The following is an 18,064-nucleotide window of genomic DNA, read 5'->3' on the forward strand; positions in this document are numbered from 1 at the left end:
GCGTGGTTCCGACCATGTCATCTCAACATTTTCAAATTACAAGAGTTGGAGACTCGAAGCAGAACTTGTAACTGTATATCCTCTTGTCTAGCAGAGTATATGAATAACTGTATATCCTCTCGACATTGGGTCTGTCAGTTATTGGGTTCATATTCAAATAAAAAGCTTAAGCCAGTTGGTTGTGGTATTCAATCTTTTATAAACCCGTGGATTTTTGTTTATACTCATTTTCCGCACTTCGCGGTAAATGGAGCCTAGACTTGTAGGGCCTACGAGATCAACCTATGCGAGGAGGATACTCTACAATTGAAGTCCATGACAAGCCCAATTCGAATTAGCGGCAATACCCGACCCGGATCGCCGCGAATGGGCTGGCAGATTGAGGATGAAAATCATGGGATCATTTCCAAGCGTAGACAAGAGTGAATATGGAAGAGTTGTTGGGCACATACGAAGATTGAGTGTACCACAACTAATTTCCATGCAGGAAATTATCACATATGGTGTCCATATATTGCCAAGGAAGAGACATGGAAGAAAATTCTACAAAGGATATCCATACATTGCCAAATGAATGTAAACGTGCTACAGGATGAAATACATGAGAAATATCTTACTCACTTCCTTCATTTTCAAGGCAGAAGACTCCAAGATTGTAATGAATATTTCCTGAAAATAGAAATGAAGATGAACGTTCACTTGGGTTTCCCTTTTTATTTTAATCTCTTTCCTTGCATTTCCTTTGCCTAATTAGAAATAAGTGGAAGATATTTCCCACATAGTCCTAGGGTTAGCTAGTTGCCTAGTTTGCTAGATTATTTCCCAATTTCAATGTCTTGGGCCGCACTCTAGTGTTAGCCTATACAAATCGAGTCTATCTATTGTATCTACCCCTGACATCAATCACAAAACACCTCTACGCTATGCACATTTATCTTTATCTTTACTTTATCGCACCGCATATCTATCTTACTCACATCATTTTCCTTATCATGCAATAGCCTTCCAAGGTAATCCCACCGATCCGTCAGCATATCCTTCTACTCGACTTGGTTCCCGATCAAGGAGGTCCCCATGAGCTAAGGTTTCGGCTTGGGCTCACCCTTTTCGACTCCTAGTAGCTGGATCCAACGGTTCATTCTACTTTTGGCTAACTCAGCCGTGAAGCTATACAAGTCCCTCACGAGCCAATCTAGCTCGTAAACTACACTAAAGACTGGCTTCTAGCCGTCTCTCGTCGTCATATGATTGTTAGCTCTCATATTAGGGAGAATCCTAGCAGCCAAATCCTCAAGTCACATAATCGTCTGACGGTTATCGTCTATCCTCTTCCACGACATCTCTCCTAAACCCAACTACCGACTAGACCTACGGACTTTTGGGCCGTGGAGCTGCGCTCTCGCACAGTGAGGTCGGCTGGTAGTTTTACAATCAATCCTTGGAACTGCGCCCTAGTGATGCGAACCTCGACGAACTTGCCGCGAGACCCAACAACAATAGAATGAGATCAAACCTGGGATCGTCCAATGAAGGTTTTAAGGATAGAGAATATTGACTATAAAGAGTCAGAAACCAATATTATAATACGAAATATTGACCCGCTAGCTATAAGGAGCTAGAAACCAATATTATAAATGTCGGGAATCACAAGTCATCACACTTGCAATATCAGCGAAGTTGCTGAAGAATAGCTCAGAGAAAACCTCTCTCACAAAGTGGAATGAAAACTGATATCTTTTCTAGGGAGGCCACATGCATATTTATAAAGAGATACTAGCTGATAATCTAAATGGACTAATGGGTTTGGCTAAAATAAATCCTAAGTGTAATGAGCCCAAAATGAAATAGGCCAAAGTAATTGAAAAACAATTGAATTCAGCCTTTTGAACTGTGATAATCTTCTAAATAGATTTCTAGGATACGAACGGTCGTGACTTCTTGTTCCACATGCAGCCCGCCTAAGAGCTCGACTACTCCTCCATGGACATGCAATAATATTCTTTGCATGGCTAGTTCGATTCGCTTGGCTCGTGCTCTTTTTCTTGGTCCAGCTAGCACGTGCATGTCCTAATGCTCGACTTCATGCCATACCTCGTCATCTTGGAATGCTTCCACATGCCCGTGCAAAGGGTCCTCTAGCTGGATCATATCATTCCCCTCTCTTCAAAAAGATTCGTCCTCGAATCTACGACAACTAACTTGATTGGTGACTTTTCTGGAGGCATTTGCTCGAAAAAGACGTTCTTGAATTCCTCACTTTTCTCGCCAATGGGCCGCTTGATTTGAAATTGCTCTTCCTCCATTTGGTTAGGTGGAAGCGGCAATAGCGTTGCGTTCCGACCATCGCTGTCCAGGAATTGAGAAGCAATATGACCATTCTCTTTGCCATTGGGTTGAAACTTGTTTGTGGGTTTCTCTTTTATTGGCTTCAAGGCTATTTTCTCTTCCTTCTTCATCAAAGAACCCCACTTCAATTTACAAGAAGATGAACTAGAAGCTTTGTCATAGCCATCTAGCAACTGTTCAATCTGCTTGTCTCGCATTTCCAACCGATCGTAAATCAAATCAACCATCACATTCATGCGCTCAAATTGTTGCTGCATATCTCGGATCATCATGTTGTAATCAGTTCCTCCGTTATTCTGATCATTTCCACTACTTTCTTGTGGCCTGATGAAATCTGCAAGTGAAACTTTAGAAAATAGAAATGGACCTCACAACAACTCGCTCACATGTTTGCACTCAGATTAATGTCGCTCACCACTCGTGTTTCACTCAATTTTAGGCTTTTACCCTCTGATATACTCACCACTCTTGCCTTTTTTCTTTTTCTCTAGATTTTTTGCTCAAAGTTCCTAAGAAACTAAGCAATTCAATTACAAGAGTAAAATCAGTTGATTAGCCCAAAGCACTTATAATCATTGATTTCAGAAATCGAATCAAATTTAGGATCCAAACCTAAATGAGAAAGGAAATAATGTGGTAAATGAAGTTAATGAAACAACTGAGATGTACAAGGAAGATTTGTTAGAATAAGAAAACAAGAGATTTATGGAAAGTATCGAAATGGAAGGAATGAATGATTGCAAGAGACAAGAAAGGAATATAATAGGAAAATATTCAATTGAAAGGAAATAATATTTGATTTCTCAACTGCACTTCATATGTCAGTGGTCTATCAAAGTAAACAAGAATATATAAAGGAAGGTAATTCAGGAATAATGGCAGATATGGAAGAAAATAATAGGAAACTTTTGGAATTCCCTACTTCACTTGATTAGCAGTGATATCTAAGGAAGCTTCCTCCACCCCAAAAGTTAAGATTTCACAAACAATTGCTCTTTCCTTTCTTTTTTGTTTCTTTCCTTTTCTTCTTCTTTTTTCCTTTTTTTTCTCTATATTTTTTTTTGGACGAACTTTTTTTTTTGGATCTCCAATAAGATAAACTGAAACTTTAGGGTTCTTCAGCACAATTGGAATCAACCAACAAAAATCACAACTTCTATCAACGATTTACGAACCCTAAGAACAATGGATAACAAAAAAAATGAAATAGGATAGATGAAACCTGGATTGGAGCCAAAGCTCTGATACCAAATTGATGCGAGCCTCGATGAACGTGCCACGAGACCCAACAACAATAGAATGAGACCAAACCCGGGATCGTCCAATGAAGGTTTCAAGGATAGGGAATATTGACCCGCTGACTATAAAGAGCCAGAAATCAATATTATAATACGGAATATTGACTCGCTAGCTATAAGGAGCTAGAAACCAATATTATAAATGTCGGGAATCACAAGTCATCACACTTGCAATATCGGCGAAGTTGCTGAAGAACAGTTCAGAGAAAATCTCTCTCACAAAGTGGAATGAAAATTGATATCTTTTCTAGGGAGGCCAAATGCCTATTTATAGAGAGATACTAGTTGATAACCTAAATGAGCTAATGAGCTTGGCTAAAATAAATCCTAAGTGTAATGAGCCCAAAATGAAATAGGCCAAAGTAATTGAAAAGCAACTGAATTCAGCTTTTTGATCTGAGATCATCTTCTAAATAGATTTTTAGGATATGAACGGTCGTGTCTTCTTGTTCCACATGCAGCCCGCCCAAGAGCTCGACTACTCCTCCATGGACATGCAATAACATCCTTTGCATGGCTAGTTCAATTTGCTTGGCTCGTGCTCTTTTTCTTGGTCCAGCTAGCACGTGCATGTCCCAATGCTCGACTTCATGCCATTCCCCGTCATCCTGGAATGCTTCCACATGCCCGTGCGAAGGGTCCTCTAGCTGGATCATATCACCTAGCACGCCTGGCAGCGCCGAGCTCGTAAAAGATTCAACTAGCCGGCGCCGATAGTGGGATTACATGATTCTACATGAAGCAATTTCTCTTAAATTTTCCCACATGGGACAATCTTACTCAACTCCCGCCCTCACGTGCATGTGAACACTTAAACACCCGCCATCAACAACGTACCTCGAACCAGGCTCTCATCTCTTTCGGACTCGGGCATTAACTACCTTGAGATGGGTTTCCTCTTCCACACTTGGGAGAGGGGTCAAACCAACTACATGTCGGGTTTCCACTTCCGGACTCGGACTTCACTAGCCACGAATTCCATAATCGGGTCCAGCGTGGTATGAGTCCTCTCACAGGAGCGTGAAAGCTTAACTCGTTCTGATTCCATATTAAATTTTCATTGGGCTTATACAAGCTTAGGGTCACTTTCACTTAAAAGTTCAAGCTGATAAATGATGGTCTTCAAATATCATATAAGCCTATGGTTATTCTTTCATTTTTTTTCATGTGAAATTATAATTCCCAACACCCGCCCTCACGTGCAACATGTGATCTATTTCTGCCTACACGTTGTCATGTGCCCTTAAACACCCGCCCTCAATAACTGACATCGAGTCGAACTCATCTTCTGTACTTGGGAAAGGGAGGACTTACACAAGGTGCACTCTTGGCTGCACTCAGACATACTGGGCCTGACGTAGCATCGATGTGCACACGTGCGTGGGTGAGCATTCCTGTAGCTTGAGCTCTTATACCATGTAAAACATCCATTGTGCATATAAGCTATTGGGCCTATAAATTCATGGTTATTCTTTTATTTTTTCCATGTGAGAATATAATTCCCAACAAATGGATATCAAAACTCGTTATTGCAACCATTTCTATTTATATGGCATCTATTATATCTAGGTAGAAAAAAAATGAGAGATCCACGTTAATCTTAAATTATATAATTACTAGTTGAAATTTGTGTGTTGTGTGGAATAAAATTTATCATTATGAAGGCATATTACATAAAAATTTGAATACAAGACGACGGAGGAGCCTTCTATATATACTTGATAATATTATAAAATATTAGATTTCCACAACCATCCAAGCCATGTATGCGGAGTGCGAATATCTATGGTGCAATCACGGGAAACGAAATGAGGTGGAATGGGACGGAATTAGAAATGGAATGACAATTTTTATTTTTGTGTGGTTTAATAAGTAATCAAAATTCAATTCCATTTGCTTCTAATTGTTTCATTGCCTACGGAATCGAAATCAAATTTCAATGTACAATAATTATTTGTAATATTTCAAGTGAACAACTAACAAGTATTCATGCGGGTGCGGCTCAATAATTATTCATATAACATACACAAAGAATAAAGAAGTTCTTATATCATACCGAATTTATTCAATAACATGATATTAAGAAAAAAAATTAGAACAAAAGTTCAGTCAAACTTCATAGAAAGTACTGCAATATTGTTCCGTAATTTTTTCAAAATATATAAACAAATTATATAAAGCGCGACATTGTGGCTGACAATGTTTGTTGATTAGAAAAATCTTTCCATTCTTGACCAATCATAAAATTTCATTTTATTATTCAATTAAATTTTTTGAGCAAAATTTTACTTAAAAAATATTTTGATTCCCCTTCTGCAAACCCTAAAACCCGGAATCGATTCCCTTGCATATTTCTAGTTCCATTCGAACAAACATCGACAATTGGAATGATCCATTCCGATTCCGATTCCCCTCTCAATTTACATGAACCAAACGGTTAGTTCAATAATTAGTTAGAATCTATTATAGGTATCGAATTTTGACTCCTTGGGATTGTGCAGTAGGATGCCTCTATTCGTGTAACAAAAACGTGTCACATTAGCACTTTGAGAGCTTTCAAAGCATCAGAGTAATTGACCCTTGATTTTCTTGCATTTAGTTTATATGTCCAAAAAATAATTAAAAAGTGACCCTTCATTTTATTGCATTTAATTTTTATGGCCAAAAACTTATTAAAAGGAATTCATCATTCTTAGACAAATCTTTTAGTTTTGGATTTGTCACCCGCTTTCTTGTATATATTAATTCGAACTACGATAATGGAATTCTCCCTTGTGATGAGTCTTTGACAGAAGCATTTTGAACAAATACTCAACTTGTGGTTGATTGTCCTTTCAAGTCTCTTCATCAATATATACCTCGACTTTTCCTTTCTACACATTTTCATAAATAATTTGCAATTTTCATGATGTATTAATTTAATTGGATGTTTTCTAGGAGATTATTTATTTTATATCTTTTTGTAAACATGACAATATCAATAAATATATAAAATAAAACAAATTTGAACTGAAAACCGAAAAATCCGCGTGACTAGTCTAGTAATAAGAGGTCTAACTTTTCTTAATTAATAGGTGTGAATTCCTTGGTTTTCTTTTTCCCTGGCAACAGTAGAAGCTTGGCAATAAATAGTAACAAAACAGAATAAGCAGCAGTTGAGAATATCAAGTATCAACAATCAAATTAACAAGAAAAATAATATCAAAAGCAAAATAAAAGTTTTTATTAAATTGTAGAATAGTACATACAAAGAATTAGTGGCTATGATCTCAATGAATTAATGAAGATGGGATGGAAAATTTTCTGCAAAAGGACAAGAAGAAAAGCATATATCCTTTTTCCTTTCATATGAATTGAATTCATTCATTTTCTAATTTATGCCTATCATAAGATTTCTTATTTTTGTTTTATTAAAATATTCATAAGATATATAATATATTAAAGTAAAATAATAACAATTCACACAAAAAAAACAAAAAAAAACTTTTTTTATCATGCCTAATAAACAAAAATTAGTAATGACAAAGTTTCCTTTTTCTTAATCATTAAAAATTGAATAAAATATATAATATTATAAACCCCAATGGTAAATTACATTCCCCACCCTTGAAATTTTCTCAAATGACACTTAATCCCATTCTTAGGAAAAATGACATTTTTTCCTATTTGGTTATGTTGACTAATACTATTAGAATATTTTGTTAACTTTTATAATTATTTTAAATAATAATAATAATAATAATAATAAAACAAATATAATGTAAGTTGTGGGCCTCGCCGAGGGGAATGATGGTGCTAATGAGCCCCCAGTGATCACTGACAACCTCTCTGAGAGATTATTTCTATTATTTGATTTTTAAAAAAATAATTATAAAAAATTAACATGATATTTTGATGGTGTTATCAACACAGTCAAATAGAGGAAGTGTCAATTTTTCCTCGGAATGGGCTAAGTGTCATTTGATAAAATCTCAAGGAAGGGGAATGTCAATTTTGCTTAGGAATGTGACAAGTATTATTCAATAGAATCTCAATAGAGGGGAGTGTAATTTATCCTAAATTAAATTATAAAAATAAACAAAATAAAAATAAGTTGTAAAATATTAAAACTCCCCATGAATGTCCAAAATCATACAATGTTACATGTTTTAGAGATATATTATATATAAATGTAATATTTTAGTTAATGTCACTATATATGTATTCACCTGACAAATCCGCTGGATAGAAAAGCCAAAAAAAAAATGCTTTGAAATGTTAAACGAAACAAAACAGTAGTTGGAGCAAATCCCAATGAAAATCAGGTTGGATCAAAGTGGTTCTGTTCTCATACTTAAATTGTCCTCAGGCTCAAAGAGAATAAAAGGACAGGTCAATAAAAGTTAACAGAATATTATCCGGGATGTTTTAACGATGTTGGTCAACACAGTAAAATGTTTAGAATGTCAATTGTTCTTAGAAATAGGAGTAAGTGTTATTTAAGAAAATAACCTCAAGAGAAAATAGCGTAATTTACCCTAAATTAAATTATTAAAATGAATAAATAAAAAGGAGCGGCAAAAGTATTAAAAACCCAATGATTGTCCAATATCATACAATGCTATATATAGATATATATATTAGTCAAGGTCACTATATATGTATTTTCCTGCCAAATACTACATAGAAAAGCCAAAAGTTGGAGCAAATCCCAATAAATATCAGATTGGATCAAAATGGTTCTCCTTCGTATATATATTTGTTTCCATACTTAGAAGTTTCCTCAAACTCAAAGAGATTGAAACGACCAGTCAAGAAAGAAGAAAGTTCACTATGGATGCTCTCCTAAGAGCTGCAATAATTGCAATCGGGCTACTTTGTATCTCCAATTGTACCAAATATTCCGCCGGTGAAGCAGATTATACACTGCTGTCCAAAATCTGCAATGGTCAAGAATTTTCGGATATGCGCTGGATTAACAATAAGCACTCTGTCCTGAAGCGATTAATAGGAATCACCCCAAATGCTGGCTTCAATCATTACGAGAAGTCTTCGTCTTCCGACCATATTGTCTATGGCCATGCAGCATGCAACGGAGAACTCTTGAAAGAAGACTGCCATTTGTGCCTACTTAGCGCTTACCAGTGGCTATCCGATGATGACTGTCCCAAACGGACCATGGGGGCTCAAGTTCATCTCCGTGAGTGTAGATTTAGGTTTGAAATTTATGATTTTGAGGATTGATCCTTAAACTCGACCTACCGTAAGAAATGATATTACATAACTCCCCGGAAGCCAAGTCTTTTTCATGTTCAATGTATTGAGCTTGGGCACACACAGAGCAATTATCAAATCCCCGTGGTATCAATTCATGTATGTGCTTGTGCGCTTTAACGATATGATGATGTATCCTCGATAAGTTACAAATAAAGTATATGAGCATACTTTTTGTATTACATTAGAAAAGGACCAACGGGGAGTTTTTTTATTTTCCCCCCTGATTCTCAGTTTTTTTTTCCTTTCAATTTTTACAATTTTTTAGCTTTCCCCTTCTGACACTAGCTAGTAGATGACCCTATTGAACCATGGAGCCAAATATCCGGTCTGAGAATAGTTATTTGATTATTTCGTGAAAAGCACTTTTTTTTTTCAACTTTAATAGAGAAAAATCGAACGAATTTCATATAGAAATACTAGATATATACAAATTAAGATATATGCAATGATTTCTTTTGTCAAATTTTAGGTTGCAAGTGGGAAATCTCTTCCCACGTGCGGAAACTATTGTTTTCTTTTATCTTCACATTTTTTAAACAAAAAAAATTCCCCATTTTGTCTAGTGTTTTTAGATCTGGCCCTTCTTTTTTTTTTTCTGAAGAGTTTTTAAATCTGGCTTGCGAAAGGTAGCAGGTACCCTAGTTGATCTGTCTAGACAAATGATGATTGCTATGGACAGACAAGTTATCTCAAAAATTTTTTTCCCTCAACTTTTATCTAGATTTGTTCATTTGTTTACAAGTTTGCCTACATTTAAGGGAACTATATGGTCCAATCGCTTATTTTATAAAATCATTTTTTGAATCATTGAGCTGCATCATTGATAAATAAATTAATAATTTATTGATCATCTTCCTACCTTTTAGCCTCTTTCCCTTGTTTGACTTATATTAATTTTCAGTCTCGAGTGTTTCAATTATTTTGCCTCTTTACGGCCTTTTTCATTTTATACACATGAACCTGCTTGCCCTCAAGAAACTTCTCTGCAATATGGCTCCTAGTCCTGACGGCCATAATCTTGGCTGGGGTATCATCGGAACTGGACATAGCATATTTTAGGGTTAATTATCAAAAAAAAATTGTACTTTTCATCAATTTCTTCATGAATAATAATAATAATTATTATTATTAATATTTTTTTTATTTTTGCATGAATTCATCAATTATCAATTTGATAACATATTCACTAGAAACCACTTTTCCCGTCGATTTTAATGTGATTTTTTGATGTGGAACTTAACAGTGTTACATGGCTCACGAAACTAAAACAACCAAATTGGCAGGAAAAATATAATTATCTTTTAGAAAAATGAATGTCAAAACCTTAAGCGGAGGAAGAGGAGGGGTGTCTGCATTGTGGCCTCGCTAGCAATCACCAAGCCCGCCCAATCAAGGCCTCTGGTGCACAGTGGTGCCAACGGCCCACATGAACAATTGTATCAGCTAGCGAGGCCCGCACACGACACTCTTTACTCTCCCTTTCCCTTTCACGATACGTTTTTTTTTTTTTTTTTAATTTGGAGTGGTGGAGACCTCCCTGAAGACCACCACCGCTTTGGTCCGTTTGCTGACGACAACTTGTCGACGATAGCTGAGATCGCCTAATTGTGGCCGCTGCCAAGGCCCATACAGCGAGTCCTTCCTCATCTCCCTTCACATTGGGGATTTCATTTTTTTTAAAATTCCTTTTTAAATTTTTGGGATCCACTTGGTCAGCATCCATGAGCCGAGTGGCACTATTAAGTTCTATGTCTAAAAATCCCGTTGAAGTTGACAGAGAAAGCGTTATTGTACTAAATATTATATCAAGTCGATAGTTGATAAATTCAATGCAAAAGAAAATAGTTCGTGTTAAATTCAACAAAAAGTGCAAAATTCAAATATTTTCTTTTTGATGATTAACTTTTTTTTATTATATATTTTGAGAAACTGTATAGACAGAGTTCGTCCTGCACTTATTACTCTCGACCTACGTTAATAATTTGAATGCTTGCTGCAATAGTTTCGCAGAGGCTCATAACCATGATGTCTAATTTGAATTTAATTGAATGTCCTTGGGCTTGATTAATGTAAATGACCATTCTCTGTATATTTATGAATGTGGCCGTGTATGCATGTGAAGGAATAATCGAGTCAAAATTGGTCAAATTACAATTGAAGTCCAATTGTGCAATGATCATGAAAATTGGGTTTAATTACATGGGATTAAGGTTTAAGAGATATCAATTAAGGGTCTTCGGTGTCTTGGGAAGGTCTTCGTGGCCTTGAGGGTGGGTCATTAGGACCTGGGATCGATTTAACCGGTTAAAGTCCCTCAATTTGATTAATCGATGATTAATAGAATTTAAATCCAATTCTTGTGGAGAAATTGATAAATCAATATTAAAATGTTTAATCAAGTAAATTCAAACATTGAAAATCGTGGGATGAAAGGAAAATTCATGTGTCAAGTCTAAGGTTAAATGGAAGGTCCTCGGACCTCGAGAGTAGGATTTTTGCAGATTTTTTTGGGAATAATTGGCAAAATCATGTACATAGGACTTGTAAATAAAGAATCCCAGAATAAAAGGTCAAAAGTCCAATAAAATAAGTAGACTTAGAAAAATGGCTAGAATTTCATTGGTTACGAGCCTTAGATCCATTGTGTGTCTCTTTGGGCTCTAGGCTTGCTTAGTAGGCTCATTGGTCAATATTTGACCTGAATGTATAGCCCACCAATGATTTGGCCTGAATGTATGGCGCATGATGAATGTAGACCCGAAGGTGTGGCCCATGTGATGTATGTATGTATGAGGATGTATAGGTAAGTATGTCTCGTGCGGAAAGCCATGTAATCTTTTATTCTTTCTTATATAAACTCCTAATCATGACTGTAGACTTTAGGATAAATTGGACTTATAATAAAAAAGTATTAGAAATCAATAGGAGCTCAGGAGGGTACCGAAATGGTGGGTTATTAGTTTGCAAACTTCTAATCTCGTAATGAAATTCCCGGATCTAGTTCTTTGGTTCAAAGACCGAGTTAACTTTAAATCCTTAAGTTGTTAGTATCTTGTCTCCTTAGGTGATTTAGGTGGCTCATCGACCAATGACACAATGTAGTGACGACTCCAATCAAGATGGGCCCCAGGTACAGAGACTAATAGAATTTTCTAGTCAGGGCGGAGGCCTAAAAATCATGTTTGTGGGACAGTGGGAGATGCCATGCTAGAGCCACTCAACCCTCGAGACAAGGTTGGCGGCGGCCTCATATCAAGAGGAGGGGGTCGCCGAGGAGGCCCCTACCCTGTGATTTTGCACGAGACTAAAGTCCAAGTCTCAAGCAAAATTGTAGGGGTGGGTGCCTCACTGACGACCATTCCCCTTCCGCCGGGGATGAGGTTATCGGCACCTTCTAAGGTTGCCAATGCCTTTTGAGGTCGTCAGTAACCTCTTTTGCTGCGATGGGGGCTGCTAGTCCACCATCTCGGCAATGAGCCCTAATGCTTTAACTTTTTTCTGAAAGCTCTTCTCCTTTAATTTTGAGTATTTTTTAATACTTTTGTTTTTTCTTTATACTTTGATAAAGGTGGAAATGCCACATCAGCTAGATACCTATAAATAATACTAAAGGCACGTCAGTTAAGGATCAGGATAAGAGATTGTATTATACGTAAAATACGCAATAAGAAATCCAATTTATAACAACCACTATTATCGACTATACGAGTGGCGCGCTTTCGAGATTTTTTTGGAGAATTATATAAAACTTTTCCTCCAATCCTTAATTTTTTTATATTTATTATTTAGAGAAGAATTATTCAGGGAGAAACATTATGAGGTTATTAAATAAATGATTAATCACCTAAAAAAGTATGACCGTTACACTTTTCTTTTTAAATATAGCACCACCTTTAAAAAATAGTATAAAAATGTATGATCTTTATATTTTTTTCTAAATACAGCACGATCTTTACATTTTTTTTCTTCTAAATATAGGACATTTGCATTTGTTTCTCAATATAGTATGACCTTTGAAGAGTAGTACAAAAAGACACGACCTTTGCACTTTTTCTTTAATGTAGCTCGACCTTTAAAAAATGGCACAGGAAGGCACGGCCTTCAGGTACGATCTTCTTTTTTAACATGCTAGAATCGCAGTTAAACTCGAAGGCCGTGCCTTTCTATGCCATTTTTTAAAGGTCGTACTACATTTAAGAAAAAGTGCAAATGTTTTATCTTTCTGTGCCATTCTTCAAAGATTGTGCTATATTTAAAAAAAATGTAAATGTCGTGTCTTTCTGTATTATTTTATAAATCTCGTGGTATATTTAATAAAAAGTGCAAAAGTTGTGATTTTTTAGATGATTAACCCTGAAATGAATGATACAACATAGTTTTATAATGCAAAAGTTGTGATTTTTTAGATGATTAACCCTGAAATGAATGATGCAACATAGTTTTATAATGTAGCTGACAAGTTGTGGGAAATTACTTGCGTAAAACGTGCAAAAGATAATGCACGGATTCCTCAGGCACAAGACACAAAGAAGAAAAAGGACAAATCTCTCATCGATCGCTTACGCGAGTTTAATCAATTAATTAGTCGGTCGGGACAGCAGATTAGGTTTCTTATGCCAGCAATATATTTATTTGGGGACAGCGAATTAGTATGAAATCAGACACTGACTTTGAATCTTCCCCATATTTCACTAAGTCTATAATGGGTAGGACAGACGTCCAATTCTAAAGTTCGAGTTCATCAGATGATGAGATCAATCATCTTATTTCCTAAAAAAAAAAAGATCGTCTTATATTTTAGAAATTTCTTTTTTATTTGAGTTTAACAACTCACTCTTTGGTATGGCTATTACAAACTATAAATATCCCATCAATCATTTCAAGTGGCCTGGTCGTGAAGACTCGAGATTTCTTCCTGCCTAATTGTGCAATACTATATTAATTGATAATGCAGATATGAAATTGATTCCTTAAATATTTTAAATTTGCATAAGTTCAAATCGACTAAGAATGAGTGAATCGAGCATAATAATGGAATTAAATTTTTTCAAAAGAAAAAAAAAGAAAGATTCGACAAATTATTTTCGAAAGAAATAAGTAGTAAAACTTTTCTGTCGTGGATATTTCTCACATATAATTGCATTTTCACAAGAAATCAAAAGACGCATTTACCCAAGTGGAGCACACCAACCAAAATGTATAAATTCCAGGCTGCACTTCTGACCAAAAAATCGGCGAGCCCCCAGCCAGTCCAGCTTCTTTTTTTTTTGGGATAAAATTTTTTCCTTACTTTTTTATTTAATTTTTAAATATTTTCTTTATTTTTATTATATTTTAAATTTTTATTGTTTGATTTTTTTATGAGGTGAAAAAGCCACGTCGGCTAGAATACATTTAATACTAATGGCACATCAACTAAAATCAGAAAAATATGTGGTGCAATAAATCTGCGACCTAATTGAAAGTTTATGTTTTGATATAAATGTGAAAAATCATAGTTGTATACCTAATTTATGCAATAAAAAAAATCCAATTATTATAACGACTTATATTACCGGGCCGGCTACCAAGTGCCTCGGCCGAGTCTTTGAGATTTGTTCAGAGAATTATGTAAAAATATTTTGACCAGAATTCTTTTACATTTATTATTTAGGAAGTATTCTTAAGGGACAAACACCCAATGAATTTTTAAATGAACGGCGCCTTATAGTTTTATAATAGAGCTGATAAGTTGTGGGAAATTACATGCGTAAAACATGCAACAGGTAATGCACGGATTCCTCAAGCAAAAGACATAAAAAAGAAAAAACGACGATTCTCTCACAGATCGCTTACGCCAGTTTAATCAATTAATTAGTCGGTCGGGACAGCGGATTAGGTTTCTTACGCCAGTGATAGATTTATGTGGGGACAGCGAATTAGCGGGAAAGCGAGACACTAACTTTGCATTTTCCCCATAATTCACTAGGCCTATAATTTGAAATATTTGAGTTCACAAGAGGGTAAGATCAATCATTTTATATTATTGGAAATTTCTCTTTAACGTGAGATTAACAACTCGCGGTGGTATTATTCTTTGGTACGCTATTACAAATTATAAATATCACATCTATCCTTTCAAGCGGCTTATTAGTGAAGACTCGAGATTTCGTCCTGCCTTAATTGTGCAACTAGATATAGCCTATTATTTCCGCATAAGATCAAATCGACCAAGAATGAAAAAGGATAGAAGAAAAAGAGTATAAATGCAGTGGCACATAATCATACACTATCGATTGTCAATTAAGATGTTGCATGTTCGATTCGAATTAATGCTAGTTTGATACCCTTTTATTTCTCTCTCTTTTTTTGTGAATTCTATTTCTTAATTTCCTTTTAATTTACTAAAGTATGAGGATCTCTTGTAATCAAATAAGAAAAATTGAAACGATAGGGTACAAAAATGGAATCAAATTTGGGGGGAAAAAGGAAGAAGGAAGATTCAACAAGTTATCTTCTAATAAACAGGGTGGCCACAGCCTCTTGTCTCCTCAGCTCTATTACTTTATTCCTACGAATAATTTGCTAATAATTCATCAATGGAGGGACGGAAGGGGGCTGGAAACCTCTGCTAACTTGATTAAATTAAATAAAATCAGAAAGGAAATATGATCATAAATAGTCCTAGGCAGAGAAAGATTGGATCAAAATCATTCATCAGCGCAGATTGTGAATTTATGAGAAAATTATTCTTACAAATAAATAATTTACTGATCACTAATCACTTCTGCGTCTGCTCCTCCGTTCTTCCCATGAGCCGCTACATCATCAATATCCATATGGCTGTGGTCTTACTAGCAAGTTTTTGGACCGGGTGCAAACCCAACCACTTATTGGTCTAGTAGAAATTTTACAGAGGATAAACGGTTAATTTAAAAGGTGAAATGAAGATCAAAGCTCGTATTCTGTAATCGACAAAATATGGAGTAGAAAAATGTATGTATTTCGGGCAAAAAGGAACTAGGACAAATCTAAGCATTGGTATAGATCGCATAACCGAAAAGCCAGTCTGAAAGTTCAGGCTTTGCTGCTACCGGTATGTGTCGTGAGAAAGGAGGATTTACACAGCAATCGAATCGGGTGTCTGCCTCATTGTGTTAACATCCGGAGAGTCCTGATGTGAGCGAGACCGTCGCTCCCTGTTAGCAAACCACTGAACTGTTCTTCTTGCAATTGGGAGCCAAAGCTGCCTCCTCCTGTCCTCCTTTCTATTCCCTCCACTGTATCTCCCACTCTTCCCTATATTCGAATCCCCAAACCTCGAGACCGCTGTGATCTCCGACTGTGACCTCTTTACCACATCAGAAATGATATTCGAACCATTTGTGGGCGATAACTGATTCCCAGTGTCAGCTACTGGCCTCGTAGAAGGACCCGAGATTAGGCCGGTTTTATTGATTGAGCTCAACTTGCTCTCAAACAGCCTCTTCCTGTCCATCTCCTCCTTGATCCTCCCTATTTGATTTCTGTCATTCTCAACCCTGTGATCGGCTGTCATGTTGGTGTTCCCCTCGAAAGGTTCCAGGGCTGAGAACCGGTCGCTCGAGAATGCATTAAGCATCTCGGAGTTTAAGAACATCAAGTCAGAGGAGCTCACGTTGCTCCATCGATTCTGGAACACAACATCAGACACAACAATCCTATGCTTGAACTTGTGCAACATCTTTTGATTGGCTTCTTCTTGGTTGATCAAGCTCTCCTCATCCTTGTCATTGCTACTGTTCTTGTTGTTTGAACCCTTGAAGAGTTTACGGAAACTACTTTCTATCCCGACGTTAAATCTTGATGAAGATCCGTTCCCGTTCGTGTTTTCCTCCTCTCGTTCAATGAAGATCTCGAGGCTGTTTGGATCCTGAATCCTCTCCGAGTGGCTCGAGTTAAGCAGTCGCATGCTATTGGAGTAGGCAAAGATGCTTGGGTCATCTGGGCTTACCCGATGGCGGCAGATGGGGCAGGTGGAGTGCCGCTCAAGCCAATGGTCGATGCAGTCAATGTGAAATGCGTGCTTGCACTTGGGCAGGAGCCGGAGGATCTCTATGTCCTCGAACTTTGACAGGCAGACCGCGCACTCAAGCCCAGCGCGGGAACCACGGAGGGAGGAGAACCGGAAGAAAGGAAGGGACTCGATCACGGTCTTGTTAATCCCCGAAAACCGCCTGGACCTCGTGAAAGCATTGTTATTGTTGTTGTTACCTGCGTAGGAATCACGGACCCACCTGCCCCGGTGGCAGAACTTGGCGTAGATGAGGAGGATGAAGGTGAGGGCGAACATGATGGTGAGAATCCCTATAACGACTGCTAAGCTCGGTTGGAAGTTGGACTCTGCATCGTTCGGCGACGGAGAATACCGTCTGAGCTGAGCCCGAACAAGAGCACGATGATCAAGTAAATCGAGATTAAGGATGATCAGTAGAAAAACTGGAGGAATGAGAGAGACAATATGTCTAATTTGGTTCATGTCTTTTCACAGGACAGAAATCTTGGCATGGAAAAATGTGGGTCTTGCTGGGAAGACAACAATATATCAGTTTTCAAGGGGAGGTTACTTCTATGGGTCGGCTCCTTATATATAGAAGAAGCATGTGAGACCATCAGAACATGTCTTTCTTTTATTTCCCGGTGAAGCTACGAGCTACTCTCACCTCATTGGTCGAGATTAATCTGTAATCTCTGTTTAATTATCGATTTGATCATGATCATGAAGTGTTTTCAGCAAGTTTCGTGAATCCCTACACTACAGATAAATTTCGCCAACTTATAGCTCCATTTGTCACTAAATTACATTTTCGTGACTTTGACATGTCTTTCTGTGAAATATTTTTGAAATTGTTGGCACTAAAAAACAGAAAAAAAAAGAGAAGAAAAACTGATTCTTCAAAGGTTTTTGCCTGTTTATTCTCTGGGTTTTTGTGTCCACATACGATGGATTAAACAAAGAAATTAATTATATTTAAAATGTTTTTCTATTGTCTAATTGTGTTTCTCTTTCTTGTGTCATGGTTGATTGAATAGTTCTATCCGGAGGTGAGAGGAGTGGCGTAGAGGTGGAGCCGTGGAGGTGCTTAATTGAGTTTATTTATCAATCGGGATCGGGATTGGAAGTCAATTTTCTGGGCATTATCAGT

General features: G+C 36.8%; 2 protein-coding genes across 2 annotated transcripts; one reads left to right on the plus strand and one right to left on the minus strand.

The window, feature by feature from the left end:
- Positions 1-8,456: 8,456 nt before the first annotated feature.
- On the plus strand, positions 8,457-8,867 carry LOC116193648 (antifungal protein ginkbilobin-like protein). The gene has a single exon (XM_031522389.1). It carries the CDS (start codon positions 8,457-8,459, stop codon positions 8,865-8,867), a length of 411 nt encoding a protein of 136 aa, XP_031378249.1.
- A 6,711-nt stretch (positions 8,868-15,578) lies between these two features.
- Positions 15,579-17,523, minus strand: LOC116194488 (E3 ubiquitin-protein ligase ATL42-like). Its single transcript, XM_031523295.1, has one exon. It carries the CDS (start codon positions 17,395-17,397, stop codon positions 16,000-16,002), a length of 1,398 nt encoding a protein of 465 aa, XP_031379155.1. The 5' UTR covers positions 17,398-17,523; the 3' UTR covers positions 15,579-15,999.
- Between the last annotated feature and the right edge of the window lie 541 nt (positions 17,524-18,064).

The sequence above is a fragment of the Punica granatum genome, chromosome 2 (genome assembly GCF_007655135.1).
Source record: "Punica granatum isolate Tunisia-2019 chromosome 2, ASM765513v2, whole genome shotgun sequence".
NCBI lineage: Eukaryota > Viridiplantae > Streptophyta > Magnoliopsida > Myrtales > Lythraceae > Punica > Punica granatum.